Raw genomic sequence first — 20,264 nt, forward strand, 5'->3', positions numbered from 1 at the left:
ACACCTCCCCCCCCCCCTCCGAAAATATCTATCAAGTGCCCCCCCCCCCCCCCCCCGGAGAACAAAGTCTGGAAGTAACACCACTTTAGCCTGTGTGACCAGAGGTTCTTCCAGGCAACTCTTGTGGGGAAGCAGCAACCCCCCCCCAGTGTTTCTTCCAGACTTTTTTCTCCGGGGGGGGGGGGTGGACTGTAAAAGTATATATTTTCTATACAAATTTCAATTTCGTTCGGGGGGCGGTTGGCTTTCCACGGGGGTTCCCCCGCCCCCCGAAGATATGCCTGGAAGAAACACTGCCCCCCCCCCCCCGGAAAATTTAGCTCCCCCCTCCCCAAAGGAAAAAAGTCTGTGTGACAGTCTGTAGCCTGTGTGACAGACCCACTGCCACCGACAGATATAAGCACAATAAAAACATTGTGGCTGGAGCCAATGTAGAATATTTGAAAAAGAAATTTTTTTCGTTTCAATGCAGTTCAGTTTTTATTTTCTTTACAACTTTTTAGTAAACAAAATGGCAGCCTCCGGCAGACCTGAACATCAAGCACCTCCTGAAATTGTAAACACTTTTTTTCGTCGGTTTAATTAGATCTAGATTTAAACCACCTTCTTATAAAATATTTAGGCCTAAAAATTAGCCTAAATAATTCAATATTCAACTTTTCTCTAGCAGCGATTAGATCTAGAGCAAAGTTCCACAGCCGATCACACATTCACATAGATCTAGATAGATTAGTGATTAGATCTAGATTCTAGATCTCTACTCTAGAAATAATCTAGAGGAGTTTACACTTTTCGGACACACCAAAAATTACGTAGGACCGAACACTTCGTCGGTTTTTGGCTCATAGAAACTTTAATTAGCATGTCTCACGCGAAACCACGGCGCCTGCACGTAAACTGTTCATTTATGAACACTTCCGTGTCAAGTACTTCCGTTTCCTTTCTCAAGAATTATTTTTAGAAATTTTTTAACGTTGCATGGTACGCACATTTCTATTTTTACACCAGCCGGATGAAGTGACCTAGGGTTGGACTTAGGGGCAAAACTTGAACCAATCAATGCTTAGCTAAAAGGTTACACTATAAATAGCTTCTATATATGTATGGAACATCGTAAATGTCAAGGTTAATGGGTTTTTTTGTGCTTGAACAATAAAAAAGGGGTGTTCGCTAACTTTTTTGACCTTACATGGGATCGGACAGCAACACAAAAATATTATTAAATAAGAATTTAGAGCATAAAAGGGGCTGATTATTGAAGGGAAAGGGTCAAAATAAGGTCAAGAAGGCAGTGGAATGCGAAAGAGGAGGGGGAATCATGTGACCTGGCTGGCTTAGCAGCGTACTGCGCGAGCCGCAATGGCTGAATGGGATGAACTTTGGGAGTGTGGGAAAAAGGTTTTATACTATTAAAATTACCTCACAAACAATCAATAACACAATATAAATGCATATAATATATGTTTTTATTCATTAAATTGACTTTAAATTATTCTAAATGAACAAAAAGTGCTATGTCCGATGACGGGTAAAGGTGTCCGAACACATGTAAAACTGTATTACATGTGTTCGAACACACGTTAAGACCCCCCAGTCACTATAACAAGAATAGCTTAAGTTCTATGCGTATGAATACAAAATGACACACACATTATTAAAGTAGAATGGTTGCGGATAGATATGATACTTTTTTTTGTTTTCTATGTTAAGCGGTTACTGAATGAGACCGCATGGAATTTTTACGTTGCGTTTTTTCGCTATGTGTGTCCGAAAAGTGTAAGCTCCTCTAGTGGAAATTTCCCAACTCCCGACTTTCATCGGGCGCTATTTTAGTATTTTGTAACCGTTTACACAGAAACAAACCAAAAGTACTGCCATACAACTCTAATATGTATCAATCATTTTATATTCCTACGCATAGAATTTAAGATATTCATGTTTTAGTGATGTGCTACTTGCGATATTTTTTCCCCTTTTTTTTTTCCTGCGGCCACCTGAACCGGCTAGCTTAACGATCGTATTTTATACGTTTTAATCCAATTTTAATAACTAAAATAAATATTTTACACTTTTAAACGTGTTGCTGATTGTATTATTAATTAATAGATTGCAAAACCAAATAAAAAACACGTTAATTAAATTTATGGTAGGCCTATACCATTCGAATCGTCCCTAGAGGATTTCATAATGTCAGCCGCCAACCAATCAAACGCGCGCTTTCTCAGCGTTTTGGTTGGCGGCTGACGTCACGCAATGCGTTTTTGGAGCTATAAAGGGCAGAAAAAGCCATTTTTTCTATGTGTAGTTCGGATTTTTTTACGTTTTTTAAAATGGGCCCGAAAATGACACCGTTTTGGGTGTAAACAACGGCCTAGGTCAAACCACGTGAAGGCACCCAATCGACGATTTCGGTCATGCATGAGTGGTTTTCATACGTTCTCGAGAACTAAATACCAGTTTCTTGACAACAAAATGACAATTTCGTGAAAATATCGACCCTAGAGGCTTTTATTATTATTAAATAAAAATCAGTGTATTGGCTTCTTGTGTTGATTCTTAAGTTGTCTATAATTGACTAGTAGGGCATGCTTAAACAACTGCCTGAGGGCGCAGTGTAGTGTGTAGTTTCGCTAAATGTAAATTAATCAGCCCGCCCGCAGATCAATCGCAAACTGTTAAAATGGTTGGATGTGAAAAGCTTCTACTTACAAATTACTTCTGAATAATCACATCACACAAAATAATCCCAAAGAAAGCACAAAATAAAATCCTTTAGAAAAGCATCACCGTGAAATTTGAAAACCATAGTATGTCAACCAGCCATCTTTGGCTCGATCTAGAGGTCATTCTTTAGCCTACACATGTGTCTTGTCAACCAATTTAGTTTCTGATGGTACACGACATTTACATAAATATAATATAACAAACTAACTGAATTCCAACATTATATCCATCTTATCCCAATATTGAAACAGAATTTGAAGCACAATGATCTAACGAATAAATCCAACTCTATGCAGGTGTCGCAGCTTTAGTCCAGGATACAATCATAGTGTGTAGTCGTGTTGTAAGTAAATTTGCATGAGATACAACACCGACCTAGACCTTCCTAGACCAAAGTTAAGTGCTGCGAGTAGGGGAGGGCAATTTAACACCAGAACAGTTTTTTTTTCCCAATAGTTAGGTCATCAGTAGCTCACGCATCCTAACGGGGTTGAAAGTGTAACTTTAAATTGAACTAGGTGAGAGGAGGAGGGTGAGGTCATTTAAACAACGGAGCTATATTTCTAGTAGAAGAATACAGGGAAATCATAGCTTGAAGTTTGAAGCCGGCATTTCATTTTTTTCATTGTTATTGAGTACAGCCCTTTAATGCACGACTAGGCTACTCATTATGAAATCTAAAAATGTAGTTGTGCTACCATGCAAAAGTAGCCAAATATGTCTTGTTTATTTAAATACAGATACACATTTTAGTTATATCCTAATGATTAATGTTATAATACAATGCATATATTCTGACAGTCCTTCAAGATTTTGGACTATCCATAACTTGTATTTCAAATTTATAATGAGCGGGATGCACTCGATGTTTTAAGTGCTACATTTGGTATGACAACATCCCAATAGTTCACTGTAAATATAAACTGAGCTTGACGAGATTCCCATCGCCATAGACCCAGCAAGCATCACTGGTTAAATTCGACCTTATTGCTATACCAGTCCTTGATTTTCATTACAGCCTTTAAACACCTAGTTCTTGTTTTTTTTTTTAAAAAGTGTCTCCTCCCTCTCCCCGCTTGTGCCGACGTCATCAAAGGCCAATACCATATTGCGATTTTTTTTAACGGATATAATACACACCCCTCTCCCCCTCACAGCAAACGCCAACAACGTCACAGAAGGCCCAAGGCCAATAACACGCACCACAGTGGATTTTTTCTTCAATGAGTATATACCCTACCCACCCGCCGCCTTACAGCATACCGCATGTCTCTACGAACGGGGTTAAAAGTTTAACTTTGAGTTCAAGAAGGGGAGAGGGTGGTATTGAAACAACGAAGCTGTTTCTTTATAGTAAAAATACATAGTTACCTACTGCTATAGCATCATACATAATTTTAGAAATTAGCAAATTAATTAAGTAATTAACTAATTAAATATATCTAATGATAATGAAGGGAGATAGTTTATTTTGGTTATGGCACGACACACAACACTGTGCGTGCCTGGTATGTGGCCTGACCTACTGAAACGAGATTGTTTATATTATTGTTTTGAGTTTATATTTAACTCAATGCAACAAGCCCGCCGGTTGGTTGAGGCCACGACGGGGGGACGTTCTGACCAGGATTCAAAGGGATGACTCGAAATATCATCCAAATTTATTAACTACACATTACGGATGACCCAGTGATGACTCAAGGGACGCAACTATAATAATCATAACAGAGGGACATAACAATCACTATCAAGACATAACAATGTAACATTTGCTTAGATATGCTTGTATGTAGATACACAAACTAGGTTTAGAAGAAGTAGATGATCGAAATAATTTAAAAAAAACAGAAAAAAATAGAAATTATATATATCTAGATTCTAGACAGCTTGAAATATAGAGCATCTAGAATTAGGCTAGTCTAGCTCAAGTCCTTGGTTACGTAGCGAGGTAAAACCACCCTAATCGTTACCCAAGATGTGGCCACCCCTATTCACCTCTATCGTATGTACAGTGTCCCGCACATATTGTAGAAGCTATTTATAGTTAACCTAGCTATAAAAAAAGCTTTAATTGGTTGGTTTTATTCATCCTGGACCTAGTGCTTTTCACAGGGGGATCTAGAATTGCCTACGACGTCATACTTCGAAATTTAAAAATTTAAAAACTTGTCTTCCAGAAAAAAAAACAACGAATTTGACCTGGATATATTTTGAAATGGACATGTGTACAGCAGATATCGGTAGTTTTGTATAAAACATCCAAACAAATATTATATGAAGCGATAAACACGCGATGGCCGCACCAGCGTTTTAACCGTGCGTGGAACTTCACTCTATCTAAAAAAAAAATTTTAAAAAAGCATTTTGATGATGGAAATATTAAAATTATTTTTAGATTTTTTATTTAAAAAGTTTCAATAATAATAATAGCCTAGCACAACAGTTAAGAGAGATCTATATTGACTTTTAGTGCAAAAAAAAGTCAGGTCGTATTATTAATTATGAAGTGACTGCTTGGAAAAAGCTTTTTCCCCCCAAGAGCTTGCCGGCAAAAGATGCAAAACGCAATGACCTAAATATCTGCGCAATGAGCTCAAATTTAATACTATTAAAATGAATAGCTACCCACTGGACTCAACTTATTCTTTTATACCAGCACAATGGGATCTATTAGGCCGACTCTTTTAGCTTTATTCTTCTGATGAAACTATCTGTACCATGTGATCGAGCATTTGCGCTTCGGGCAGTTAGTTCAGTCTGAAAATGCAAACTGTGCAGTCTCGTCCATTTGAATTTAACAATGTACAGCACATTTGATTTCATTACCCTATCTCTATTGAGGCCCAAATTAATATTTAGGTCTACTTAGTAGAGTTGGCCTATAACATATTTTGTTAAAATTTTTATTTAAAAAGGCCTAGATTTTTCTTTTTTAAAAGTCATCGCATTAAAATTAATCACCCTAGAGCATGGCCACGCATGGCATAAGGCTCGCTCTCTAGCTGTGTTATGTCAGCAAATGTAGCATCGCCGCCACAGCACATTGCGTGTCCTAATCCATGTACTGTATTGTACTATGTACTTCATTTACTAATTAGTAATGTAAGCCTAGGCCCAAGGCTAAAAACAAAGTGAAAAAAAATTGGCCAATCCTAAGCCAGGTTAGATAGCCATATTGTTGTCAGCAACAGACCACTCCCTTTAGATTTGTGAGCATCGCTACTATTATGTTTTGAGTTACTAGTAACTAGGCCTTTAGAAAAAAAATTACATCCGGTGACCTGATTAATGAGTGAATTTCTCAATTATTTTTAAACATTTTTAAATAAAACTTCACAAAAGCATATTAAAATTTCTTAAAAATGAATTTAGATAGCTAAAAGCTACCTAGATTAATAAACACATTTTTAAATAAACCTGGAGTGATCTCCCCTAAACTTTCTCGAATATTCTAATATAAAACTACAAGGGAGAGCAACTCAGGACATAGACAATATTTGTAATCCATTTTTAATTACTTAAACTTTTTATAATAGAATAGAATCTCGTAAAAAAAAAGAATTGCACACCAAGTGAACGCCTAATAAAATGTGCATAATAGTGCGGGATATTATTAGTACTTTATAAATTTACATGCGTTTTGAGAAATCGGAAATAGCGTAAATTAGTACTTCCGGTCAACGAAAATTACTCAAAATTTGACAGAAGGTAGAGAATTAGATCGTTTACTAAATGTGAAATTTCATTCATCTATCTGAAATAGTACTCAAAAATTCAAAGTAGAAAAAGTACCACTTCCGGTTATCGGAAATCGCTCAAAAGTTGATCAGGATCTACGATTTTGATAAAATACTTATTTATGAAATTTCATCAACTTAGCTATAACGGTACTCAAGTTATCGTGTTTACAGACAGACACACACAGACATACGGACAAGATTGCAAAATTATGTTTTTCCGTATCAGTGAGGTGTAAAACGTCGAGATCTGTAAAAATCTGGATTTTTTTTTTTGCACGATTACAAGACTTTCTCTATATTTCGTATATACGAGAAAGTAAAAATATTAATGTAGTCCTATAGGGCGTGTGGGTGTCAGATAATGGTAGTACAAGAAATTTACCTTTACATTTTTGTGTTTTATGACAATATTTGTACACAATTAACATGCCATGCTTTTTAAATTGACAGAGGGGAAATATAAAAAAACTGCAATCCTAACTAATAAGTCATATTTTCACTTTAAAAAATTATAAAAACGATCATTAATGGAGGAAAGCGCAGTGCATTCTATTTTTAGTTAAGGCGTGACATGACATAAATCTGGCAAAATTATTGGATTTTCCCTAGCTGTTTCTATGATTGAATGTCCCTAGCTTATCCCAGCAAGAGTTGAACCACCTTATTGCTCACTGAACCACACTCATTCATACACAATCATGTCAGATGAGAAGAAAAAAACTTGACAAAGGCTGTCATGAACACAACATCACTACACAGTGTGGACAAACAAGGCAGATAGGCCATACAAAACACAGTCATGTACCTACATACTGTTTATAATAAATCCTTCTGCAGAGAATTCAAATAAATGTGTAGCAAAATCTGAGGCTGCTATAGAAATTATCCTATATTATGTTTTACTTATTGAGAAGATGAAGTTGGAATAGTATTGTACACTGTGCTTGATTTTTAAAGTTTATAAATATCTTACTAAAAAAAACAACACCCACATTTATTAAAGTCCAGTGTTTAATAAACTGCAACAAATAAATCAAAGTAATTATTGAAACATTTTTATGACTTTGTTCTGGTAATTTTTTTCCTATTGGCCTAGAGTTTTTCCAATGTGACTTTTCCCAGAAACAGACTTCTCTCGTGTGACTTTTGTCTCCTCCCTGACAGAAACAACCTACTTTACAATTGACAAACATTCATAATTTCAGTGGCATAGTTGTTTTTTTTCTCGAATAATTTAGGAGCAATTTTTTTTATTTTTTGGAGACTCATGATTGAATATGAATTGTATGCTTGAATGAGATGCTAAAAATAAAATAGTCTAGAATCAAAAGTGAAATTTCTCCTAGATTAGATGGCTCTTCAGATAAAGTGTGCACATTTTAAAGATACAATTTTTTAGTGTCAGTGACTGCTAAGCCTCAAACATTGCTTTGTATTTATTTCAGACAGATTAGAGATCTAGTTTGCTGTTTAAATGTAGATGGAATTCAAGTAGTAACTGATGTAAACATTGGTCACTGCTAGTAGACAGCAGTTGTTAGCAGCTGTTTCAGTCATCTATCTGATAGTAGACTGGCTAACCAATCTTTTTTTTTTCCAGTTTTACAATGAGACAGAAGCAGCCAAGTACACAAGCAAGTATGTCTAGATTGTTATTTCAACTAGCAAGTATGTCTAGATTGTTATTTCAACTAGCAAGTATGTCTAGATAGTTATTTCAACTAGCAAGTATGTCTAGATTAATGTTTTAACTAACAAGTATGTCTAGATTGATGTTTTAACTAGCAAGTATGTCTAGATTGTTGTTTCAACTAGCAAGTATGTATTAGTATGTCTAGATTGATGTTTTAACTAGCAAGTTTATTGAGATTGACGTTTTAGTTTGTCTGGATTGTTGTTTCAACTAGCAAGTATGTCTAGATTGTTGTTTCAACTAGCAAGTTTGTCGAGATTGATGTTTTAGCATGTCTAGATTGTGTTTTAGCTATCAAGTATGTCTAGATTGATGTTTTAACTAGCAAGTATATCGAGATTGTTATTTTAACAAGAAAGTTTGTCAAGATGGTTAACTAAAATGTAATGTGACTGATAGTGCTGTTGTAATGTGACTGATAGTGCTGTTGTAATGTGGCTGATAGTGCTGTTGTAATGTGACTGATAGTGCTGTTGTAATGTGACTGATAGTGCTGTTGTAATGTGACTGATAGTGCTGTTGTAATGTGACTGATAGTGCTGTTGTAATGTGACTGATAATGCTGTTGTAATGTGACTGATAATGCTGTTGTAATGTGACTGATAGTGCTGTTGTAATGTGACTGATGTTGCTGTTGTAGTGTGACTGATGTTGCTGTTGTTTCCCCCACAGTTCCCGTATGATTGAGATCCAACAGAAATTGTCAGAACGAGCTCTGGAACTTTTGTCATTGCCACCAGATGTGTCCTGCTACATTCTAGATATTGGGTGAGTTCAGGTTTTAGTGTTGGTAGACTGGTTCCTAGAAAGATGTGCAACGGGAAAAAAGTGCTTTAAAAAGTGCACGCAAAAAAAAAAAAAAAAAAATTCTTGCACACAGAACACTACACACAGATCGCTCACCAATGAGGATTATGGCCATGTGCGTGTGTCTATGTGTGCCTATATGTATACATAGACAGATATATTTTTAAATCAGAAGGGAGAGAGATGGGACAGGCAGGCAGGTGGGTCTGTTGGTGTGGGTGTAGGGGTAGTCATGCAAAGCACACTTGTTCATATCATCTGTGAGTCCACAGCCCTGGTTTACTGGACAACCCTTCGCTGTTGTCAAACAAACTTTCTCTCTGGTCACCGGATGGGCTACCATGTCAGGTTTTGGTGTGGGTGGGCTACCATGTCAGGTTTTGGTGTGGGTGGGCTACCATGTCATGTTTTGGTGTGGGTGGGCTACCATGTCATGTTTTGGTGTGGGTGGGCTACCATGTCAGGTTTTGGTGTGGGTGGGCTACCATGTCAGGTTTTGGTGTGGGTGGGCTACCATGTCATGTTTTGGTGTGGGTGGGCTACCATGTCAGGTTTTGATGTGGGTGGGCTACCATGTCAGGTTTTGGTGTGGGTGGGCTACCAAATTGCCTGCCATTTATTGTTGTTGTATTTGCAGGTGTGGCTCAGGCTTGAGTGGAGAAGTCTTGACAGACAACGACCATGTCTGGGTGGGCGTGGACATCAGCCCCAGCATGCTGGGTCAGTAGCAACTTCTTTGGTCATAGCCGCTACAGCTGTGTCACCAGCTGTGGGCTGCTACAGCTGTCTCACCAGCTGTGGGCTGCTATAGCTGTCTCACCAGCTGTGGGCTGCTATAGCTGTCTCACCAGCTGTGGGCTGCTACAGCTGTGTCACCGGCTGTGGGCTGCTATAGCTGTCTCACCAGCTGTGGGCTGCTATAGCTGTCTCACCAGCTGTGGGCTGCTATAGCTGTCTCACCAGCTGTGGGCTGCTACAGCTGTGTCACTAGCTGTGGGCAGCTACAGCTGTCTCACCAGCTGTGGGCCGCTATAGCTGTCTCACCAGCTGTGGGCCGCAACAGCTGTGTCACTAGCTGTTACCACTAGGTTTAAATGTGTCACAGCTTTGTGTGTCCAGCTGTATGTGTCCAGCTTTGTGTGTCCAGCTGTATGTGTCCAGCTTTGTGTGTCCAGCTTTGTGTGTCCAGCTTTGTGTGTCCAGCTTTGTGTGTCCAGCTTTGTGTGTCACAGCTGTGTGTGTACAGCTTTGTGTGTACAGCTTTGTGTGTCACAGCTGTGTGTGTACAGCTTTGTGTGTACAGCTTTGTGTGTCACAGCTGTGTGTGTACAGCTTTGTGTGTACAGCTTTGTGTGTACAGCTTTGTGTGTACAGCTTTGTGTGTACAGCTTTGTGTGTACAGCTTTGTGTGTACAGCTTTGTGTGTACAGCTTTGTGTGTACAGCTTTGTGTGTACAGCTGTGTGTGTACAGCTTTGTGTGTACAGCTTTGTGTGTACAGCTTTGTGTGTACAGCTTTGTGTGTACAGCTTTGATCCATTGTGTGAGTAAAGTTTTGATTCTGTTGTAGATGTGGCTGTGGAGAGAGAGAGTGAAGGAGATCTAATACTGGCTGATATGGGCAATGGGATGCCTTTTAGACCTGGAACATTTGATGGGGTTATAAGGTGGGTGCATTACCCCTATATAATTTAATATAAACCTCCCATTGCTTCTGTTATCAACCTGCCATTGCCTTTGTTATAAACCTACTAATGCCTCTGCTATAAACCTTATATTTCCTCTACTATAAACCTACCAATGCCTCTATTATAAACCTACTATTGCCTCTTTCAAATCCTATTGCCTCTGTTATAAACCTCCTGTTGCCTATATATAAATCTGCCATTGTCTATCCAGCATCTCTGCCCTCCAGTGGTTGTGTAATGCAGACAAAAAGTGCCACTCTCCAGCCAAAAGGATGTTAACTTTCTTCAGAACTCTGTATGCCGTCATGGTAAATGATTTTTTGATCATTGAATTTATCAGCATATTCAAAATATTCATTGACATTTTCAGTTGGATTGATGAGTTTTTATTCATAGGAAATTTGTTTAGCTCTACCAAAGTTAACTCATTCCCTACTAAATCTTTAGTTCCAGTTTGCAACATTATTCCTGAGCAAAGAGAAGCAACTTTGTTTTTTTAACCACATATTTCAAAGAAAATGTTCTATCTAAACAGTAATGAATGTAAAATGTACAACCAACATTGCACTCAGAATTATAACAATACTGGCTCAACAAAATTAAAAAACTCAAACTACAAAAAGTAAATTGTTCATGCAATATAAATAGCCAACCAAAAAATAGTGCGCACACCTCGCTACTGTACTAATCTAAGGTGTGTTTGAATTTGTTATCTGAGTGAAACAAAAGTTCACGGTTGTGACCAGACACATTTAGACGCAGCAGGTGGAAATGAGTTCATTTATGTTGCCTATTCAAGAATAATTATATATTGACTAATTAAGGATAATTTATGTTGACTAATTAAGGATAATTTATGTTGACTAATCAAGTATAATTTATGTTGACTAATTAACAATAATTTATGCTGACTAATTAAGGATAATTTATGTTGACCAATTAAGGATAATTTATGTTGACTAATTAAGGATAATTTATGTTGACTAATTAAGGATAATTTATGCGGACTAATTAAGGATAATTTATGCTGACTAATTAAGGATAATTTATGTTGACTAATTAAGGATAATTTATGCTGACTAATTAAGGATAATTTATGCTGACTAATTAAGGATAATTTATGCTGACTAGTTAAGGATAATTTATGTTGACTATTTTAAGTGCCGTGGCTCAAGGGCAGTGTTCCAGTTGTATCCAGAGAACAGCGAACAGGTGAGGTGATGCACATTGTCTGACAGGTGAGGTGACCCACTATGGGGTCAGTGATCCCTTACCTCACCTGACACTATGGGGGTCAGTGATCCCTTACCTCAGACACTATGGGGGTCAGTGATCCCTAACCTCAGACACTAAGGGGGTCAGTGATCCCTAACCTCAGACACTAAAGGGGTCAGTGATCCCTAACCTCAGACACTATGGGGGTCAGTGATCCCTAACCTCAGACACTAAGGGGGTCAGTGATCCCTTACCTCAGATGACACTATGGGGTCAGTGATCCCTTACCTCAGATGACACTATGGGGGTCAGTGATCCCTTACCTCAGATGACACTATGGGGTCAGTGATCCCTTACCTCAGATGACACTATGGGGGTCAGTGATCCCTTACCTCAGATGACACTATGGGGGTCAGTGATCCCTTACCTCACCTGATAGTATTGGGGTCAGTGATCCCTTACCTCAGCTGACACTATGGGGTCAGTGATCCCTTACCTCAGATGACACTATGGGGGTCAGTGATCCCTTACCTCAGATGACACTATTGGGGTCAGTGATCCCTTACCTCAGATGACACTATGGGGTCAGTGATCCCTTACCTCAGATGACACTATGGGGTCAGTGATCCCTTACCTCAGATGACACTATGGGGGTCAGTGATCCCTTACCTCAGATGACACTATGGGGGTCAGTGATCCCTTACCTCAGATGACACTATTGGGGTCAGTGATCCCTTACCTCACCTGATAGTATTGGGGTCAGTGATCCTTTACCTCACCTGACAGTATTGGGGTCAGTGATCCTTTACCTCACCTGACACTATTGGGGTCAGTGATCCCTTACCTCAGATGACACTATGGGGGTCAGTGATCCCTTACCTCAGATGACATTATGGGGGTCAGTGATCCCTTACCTCAGATGATACTGTTGGGGTCATTGATCCCTAACCTGACTGTATATTTTGTCCTAGTTGGAACTGTTGACCCAGCAAGCAATGAAGGCAGGATTTACAGGTGGGCTGGTTGTGGACTACCCAAACAGCACCAAAGCCAAAAAGTGAGTACTGCTTTTCATCTCTCTCTCTCTCTACCTTGCTGGCTATTGAAAGTGGAAGTTAAGGATCTTACATTCCCATATTTTCTAGGATATTCCTGTGTCTGTTTTGTGGGGGCACGTCACAGATTCTCCCAGCAGGCCTTGGGACAGAAGAGACCAACACAGACGTAGCACAGAAAGCAGGAAAAAGGTAAGTCATGGATCTGTTGGGTTACCTGACAAGGTAAGTCATGGATCTGCTGGGTTACCTGACAAGGTAAGTCATGGATGTTGGGTTACCTGACAAGGTAAGTCATGGATCTGCTGGGTTACCTGGCAAGGTAAGTCATGGATCTGCTGGGTTACCTGACAAGGTAAGTCATGGATCTGTTGGGTTACCTGACAAGGTAAGTCATGGATCTGCTGGGTTACCTGACAAGGTAAGAGGTGGATCTGTTGGGTTACCTGACAAGGTAAGACATGGATCTGCTGGGTTACCTGACAAGGTAAGTCATGGATCTGCTGGGTTACCTGACAAGGTAAGTCATGGATCTGTTGGGTTACCTGACAAGGTAAGACATGGATCTGTTGGGTTACCTGGCAAGGTAAGTCATGGATCTGCTGGGTTACCTGACAAGGTAAGTCATGGATCTGCTGGGTTACCTGGCAAGGTAAGTCATGGATCTGCTGGGTTACCTGACAAGGTAAGACATGGATCTGCTGGGTTACCTGACAAGGTAAGAGGTGGATCTGTTGGGTTACCTGACAAGGTAAGACATGGATCTGCTGGGTTACCTGACAAGGTAAGTCATGGATCTGCTGGGTTACCTGACAAGGTAAGTCATGGATCTGTTGGGTTACCTGACAAGGTAAGACATGGATCTGTTGGGTTACCTGGCAAGGTAAGTCATGGATCTGCTGGGTTACCTGACAAGGTAAGTCATGGATCTGTTGGGTTACCTGACAAGGTAAGTCATGGATCTGTTGGGTTACCTGACAAGGTAAGTCATGGATCTGTTGGGTTACCTGAAAAGGTAAGATATGGATCTGCTGGGTTACCTGGCAAGGTAAGTCATGGATCTGCTGGGTTACCTGACAAGGTAAGTCATGGATCTGTTGGGTTACCTGACAAGGTAAGTCATGGATCTGTTGGGTTACCTGACAAGGTAAGTCGTGGATCTGTTGGGTTACCTGACAAGGTAAGTCATGGATCTGTTGGGTTACCTGACAAGGTAAGAGGTGGATCTGTTGGGTTACCTGACAAGGTAAGATATGGATCTGCTGGGTTACCTGACAAGGTAAGAGGTGGATCTGTTGGGTTACCTGGCAAGGTAAGTCGTGGATCTGTTGGGTTACCTGACAAGGTAAGACATGGATCTGTTGGGTTACCTGACAAGGTAAGTCATGGATCTGTTGGGTTACCTGACAAGGTAAGTCATGGATCTGCTGGGTTACCTGACAAGGTAAGACATGAATCTGCTGGGTTACCTGGCAAGGTAAGTCATGGATCTGCTGGGTTACCTGACAAGGTAAGTCATGGATCTGTTGGGTTACCTGACAAGGTAAGTCATGGATCTGCTGGGTTACCTGACAAGGTAAGTCATGGATCTGTTGGGTTACCTGACAAGGTAAGTCATGGATCTGTTGGGTTACCTGACAAGGTAAGTCATGGATCTGCTGGGTTACCTGACAAGGTAAGACATGGATCTGCTGGGTTACCTGACAAGGTAAGTCATGGATCTGTTGGGTTACCTGACAAGGTAAGTCATGGATCTGCTGGGTTACCTGACAAGGTAAGTCATGGATCTGCTGGGTTACCTGACAAGGTAAGACATGGATCTGCTGGGTTACCTGACAAGGTAAGTCATGGATCTGTTGGGTTACCTGACAAGGTAAGAGGTGGATCTGTTGGGTTACCTGGCAAGGTAAGTCGTGGATCTGTTGGGTTACCTGACAAGGTAAGACATGGATGGATCTGCTGGGTACATAAATTATCCTAACTTTTTTTCCCTTCAAACATTTGTGTCTTCAGTAATTTTCTTTACTTTTCCTGTAATTGATTTTGTTCTTACTGTAATCATTTTACTGCTAAATCTTTGTGTTTAATTAGCTGTAGGATTTGATTGTTCAGTTGACTGTAAAACTGATTGTTTAATTAGCTGTAAGATTTGATTGTTCATTTGACTGTAAAACTGATTGTTTAATTAGCTGTTAGATTTGATTGTTCAGTTGACTGTAAAACTGATTGTTTAATTAGCTGTTAGATTTGATTGTTCGTTTGACTGTAAAACTGATTGTTTAATTAGCTGTTAGATTTGATTGTTCATTTGACTGTAAAACTGATTGTTTAATTAGCTGTAAGATTTGGTTGTTCAGTTGACTGTAAAACTGATTGTTTAATTTTCCTTTAATATTTTCTGATCCAGGGCCCGTCTGAGAAAACCTTTGAAAACTGGCAGAGATTGGGTGTTAGAGAAGAAAGAAAGGAGGCGAAGACAGGGGAAGTAAGTAGGTTTTAACTCTATAAGACAGAAACAGGGGAAGTAAGTAGCCTTTAACTCTATAAGACAGAAACAGGGGAAGTAAGTAGGTTTAACTCTATAAGACAGAAACAGGGCAAGTAAGTAGGTTTAACTCTATAAGACAGTACAGGGCTCTCACTAATCAGTCTGCCATACAGTAGCTGTTTCTAGCATCCAATAATATTTTCTGTATTTAATATGCCGTTTTGCTGAATCCAACTTTTTAAAGGGTAAATCTAGGTCATGATATTGCTAGAGCTGTCAAACTTAGTTTTACTTACTGTTTAACCATTAATGTCCCGTAACGCCCGCTGCCGCCCGACACCGTTAATGTCCCGTAACGCCCGCTGCCGCCCGCTTAAAATACGCATAGAAAAATTAAATTTGTTTCATTAAAATTTGGCCTACAAATCCTAATTTTTAACTAAACAGGAAGTCGGATAGTTTCACCATCCTTTTCCGGTCTTATAATTTCAATGGCGCTTTTGAAAGATAAAAAATAATAGCTTCTTTCGATCTCGAAATTTTAGACTCATCTTTCCTTTTTTTAGTAGATTTAATGTTAAAAAATAAATAAAATAATGCCTCTAAACGTATCTAGGCATGTATTTTATGAATTATTTATCTTAAACATAACCAAATTGATATTTAACTGTTAAATTCGATGCTTAGTTGTTTAGACAAAAATAAATAAAGTTGACTACCGAAAATGACCTGTTTTGAATTTTCTCCGACATTTTTTATTTTTTTACTGTACTTTTACCGAATATAATATATTCTATTTAATACTGTTGGAAAGCCAGGTTTATTCCCAACATTAAGCAGTAGTTTTTATCTTAATTTTCAATTTCATTTAGACAAAAACAAATATTTTGTGAAACTATTCACTTGATCATACAGAGTTATGCTCCTTACATTGGGCCGTCATGGGTGGAGTTTTGGTAGAATGAATGGGACATTAATGGTTAAAATTTTCCTGGTTTGGTTGATTTTGTATTTCATAGAATTTTTTTTTTCAAGCTACTTGTAAAAAACATTTTCTTACCACAGCCAAACTGTATTGAGTCTAAATGTTTGTATCACTGCGTTGAACCAAAATTAAAGTATCTGTTCAAATACTAATCCTGCAAGTGTCTAATGATGCCTTACTGTCCATTTATTCCACAGAGAAACTAGACCAGACACACAATATACTGGCAGAAAAAGACGTGGGCACCATTTTTAGTTGGGTGCGTGTTGTCTCTTGTACATAGTTATAAATAGCAACTAAAACACCTTTATTGTCCTAGTTGTACATTATTTTGTACCTGTCAACTAAATCAGGGGTCTCCAAACTACGGCCCGCGGGCCGGATGCGGCCCGCGAGGTCCTCTCATCCGGCCTGCGGAGATCTTTTTGTCCACGGAAAAAATGTTTGTTGGTGATAGCTGAGGAACTTTGCCCAGAAAAATCAAAGACAGGACTGGAAGAAATTGGCCCCCGAACTGAAATTTGATAGTCAATGCGGCCCTCGGACTGAAAAGTTTGGAGACCCCTGAACTAAATCATTGACTCTAATACTTGAAGATATGGTTGGCATAATGCATGTTTTTTAAATGTAAAGGCACCATTCACTTGGAGTTAAGCTCACTACATGTATGCGGTCATTTAAAAAAAGCACAAGCATCAAAGTGTTGAAGGTAATGATTTATTCATGACAGTAGGGTAAAAAATGTCTCTACACACTGAGGCCAAAAAATTCTAACAGGCTACCAAGAATGTTTTTTTATTTCAAGTACTGATTGCATGGAATACAGCTCTCTTCTACATTAAAGTAAGGGGAATATACAAAATGTTCTCAACATTGGAGTTGAAAAGGCAAGTTTAGTCAAATGGCTCTAAAACTGTGGGACTAGAACTACACACAACAAATGTATGGTGAGACTAGCTAGAAAAGTTAAAGGTTGCAGCACTGGCCTGCTAGAGCAAGAAATACAAGATGAGCACAGATCAATGTACACATCTCATCCACATTTAGTCAACTCAACCAGTCAAGTTTTCAAAAATGTTGGGGAAAAAAAACATTGAGAAATTTGAAAAAATGGTGTCAAGATATTTCTTCAGTTGGCCAATCAAATCACAAATTGCTAGTCAAAACACTCAAGGGAAATAAGAAAAAACTCAAATATACTTAGATAGATTTATATATATATATATACAGTGCTTTATATAATAAAAATGTGCTTGAACAGCCAGAGCAAGCGTTCTAACAATGACAGTCTACCACTTTTTTAAAGTTTGTTACACAACCATTTCAAGACAGTCAAGGAGAGTATTTCATTGGCTTGTTTAATTAACAGCTACGTACATACCTCACTCAACCAATGAATTGTGAGGAAAATACTTCTGGAAATATTTTTCAAATGGAGTTTACCCAGTTAAAAAATTAATGTTGCATAATTTAGAGAGACCATCTGGCAGAGAAAAAGTTTTCTTACATTTGGTCTGTAGTCGCTGACAGAAAATTACAGGGTATCCCAGCCAATACAGAATTTGAAAAAATGGATGCCCAAAAAATCTAATGGAATGACCTTTGAGAAAATTGAAATAATGAAATACTGCATACAATGATAATTAAAATTGTTCTATACACCTAGAATAGGGAATGTTGACAAACAAAAACTGTACATGCCACCATGTATATTTACAGGGAGCTAGGTAATGAGGCCAGTTTACCACTGTCTTTATTCTAGACAGTTTTCTATCTGTACCAAAGCCACTGTGTCCTATATAGTTGTCTACCACTGGTCCAACCCACCTTGGAGACAGAACCTGGCAACCATCTGTTTGCAAGAACTAGCAATGGACAAATGTTGCCATTGAGAAGTACACAGATGCATAAAGTGGTATCTCAACCATGGGCACAAGTGGAGAAAACCACCAGTATTTCCACTCATCAAATATGCTGGTCACAAGCCCAATTCAATCATCTGAGCAAAGACAAACAGAAACTTTCATTCTAAGCAATTTTTCTGCTAAAACATAAGTCCATAATTTTTTCTTTAATAATCAGAAAGAAAAAAAGATTATTTTTTTAAGCCTTCCTCCTCACATGTCAAGTTCTAACTCATGAAACCACTCCAGTCAACTGAATGTCTGCTTTTATTCCTATTTTTCTATTCAACTGTTACTGTCCATGCTTTATAAACCCATCCAACTTTTCTATCCAGACCTTATAAACCCATCCAACTTTTCTATCCAGACCTTATAAACCCATCCAACTTTTCTATCCAGACCTTATAAACCCATCCAACTTTTCTATCCAGACCTTATAAACCCATCCAACTTTTCTATCCTGACCTTATAAACCCATCCAACTTTTCTATCCAGACCTTATAAACCCATCCAACTTTTCTATCCTGACCTTATAAACCCATCCAACTTTTCTATCCTGACCTTATAAACCCATCCAACTTTTCTATCCAGACCTTATAAACCCATCCAACTTTTCTATCCAGACCTTATAAACCCATCCAACTTTTCTATCCAGACCTTATAAACCCATCCAACTTTTCTATCCTGACCTTATAAACCCATCCAACTTTTCTATCCAGACCTTATAAACCCATCCAACTTTTCTATCCTGACCTTATAAACCCATCCAACTTTTCTATCCAGACCTTATAAACCCATCCAACTTTTCTATCCTGACCTTATAAACCCATCCAACTTTTCTATCCTGACCTTATAAACCCATCCAACTTTTCTATCCAGACCTTATAAACCCATCCAACTTTTCTATCCAGACCTTATAAACCCATCCAACTTTTCTATCCTGACCTTATAAACCCATCCAACTTTTCTATCCTGACCTTATAAACCCATCCAACTTTTCTATCCAGACCTTATAAACCCATCCAACTTTTCTATCCAGACCTTATAAACCCATCCAACTTTTCTATCCTGACCTTATAAACCCATCCAACTTTTCTATCCTGACACTAACCCATCCAACAGACCTTATCCAACTTGCATGCATGTTACCTATGTGTTGAGTGTGTGTGTTACCTACATCATCTGCAGGTTTGTCAACTGCTGTGTGGAGGAGGGGGGGGGGGAGTAGACAACAGACCCAGATACAAATGTGTTTCCAGGAAGGTTTGACAGAAACATTCTAAAGAGAATATCACAAACATTAGTAACAATCTTTTGAAAATTTGCATAAGTGAGTTTTTATGAACCTCCAGAAAGAAAGTGACATCCAATTAAACCATGTGACATCATTCAATCTGAGCAGCAGCTGAGCAACACGTCTTCTGTCCTACACAGATTTTAGACTTTCTCCTGTTGGCCTTCAGTCCTGCACATTACAGCAGGCAAGGGAAAGAGCCACCTCATACAAGCCATTATCAAGTTACATGCTTTCAAGCTTACACTTCATGCTTCCATTTTTTTTTTAAACAGTTAAGTACATGTAAAGCTAGAGTAAATTTCTGGGGCTAAATTAAAATTTCAATCATAATGCAATTCAAATAGGAGGGAAATACCATAGGTGGCCAGCTCAAGTGGTCAGAACCAAAGGTTAAATACCAATTATAAAAATTAGGAAATTACAGTGGCCAAATCAGAACAGAACATGATGAAATACTGGAATAATATTCAAACCTCTAGCTATGCCAGATTTTTTTAAAAGTTCAAGCTATACAGGCAGGCAAAACTGACCATTTAAAAACACATCATATGATAAAACAATGATAAAATGAATCGTTGCCATGTGCATCACAGTATTGCTACTGGATACCAATGTTCTAACTGGCTCCAGCTCTTGACTTAGCTACCCTATCCTTGCCATACAAAACCC

The 20,264-nt window shown here is 38.6% G+C and overlaps 1 protein-coding gene across 1 annotated transcript; it reads left to right on the top strand.

The window, feature by feature from the left end:
• The first annotated feature begins 493 nt into the window (after positions 1 to 493).
• LOC131954010 (putative 18S rRNA (guanine-N(7))-methyltransferase) lies at positions 494 to 16,704 on the top strand. Its single transcript, XM_059317487.1, has 11 exons — positions 494 to 556; positions 8,065 to 8,102; positions 8,830 to 8,925; positions 9,602 to 9,684; positions 10,534 to 10,630; positions 10,863 to 10,959; positions 11,813 to 11,863; positions 12,838 to 12,923; positions 13,012 to 13,113; positions 15,329 to 15,406; positions 16,592 to 16,704. The coding sequence occupies exons 1-11, from the start codon at positions 512 to 514 to the stop codon at positions 16,647 to 16,649; spliced, it is 831 nt and encodes a 276-aa protein (XP_059173470.1). The 5' UTR covers positions 494 to 511; the 3' UTR covers positions 16,650 to 16,704.
• Positions 16,705 to 20,264: the final 3,560 nt, after the last annotated feature.

Source organism: Physella acuta, unplaced genomic scaffold (assembly GCF_028476545.2).
Source record: "Physella acuta isolate Inbredline_101_S28 unplaced genomic scaffold, ASM2847654v3 ptg000969l, whole genome shotgun sequence".
Taxonomy (NCBI): Eukaryota; Metazoa; Mollusca; class Gastropoda; family Physidae; genus Physella; species Physella acuta.

What these genes read in the sequence shown, in the direction of transcription:
- LOC131954010 (XM_059317487.1), top strand. Translation starts at nt 512, where the DNA reads ATGGCAGCCTCCGGCAGACCTGAACATCAAGCACCTCCTGAAATT. An exon ending in GCAGCCAAGTACACAAGCAA is followed by an intron (nt 8,103 to 8,829) that starts GTATGTCTAGAT and finishes TTTCCCCCACAG; the next exon opens with TTCCCGTATGATTGAGATCC. An exon ending in ACATTTGATGGGGTTATAAG is followed by an intron (nt 10,631 to 10,862) that starts GTGGGTGCATTA and finishes TTGTCTATCCAG; the next exon opens with CATCTCTGCCCTCCAGTGGT.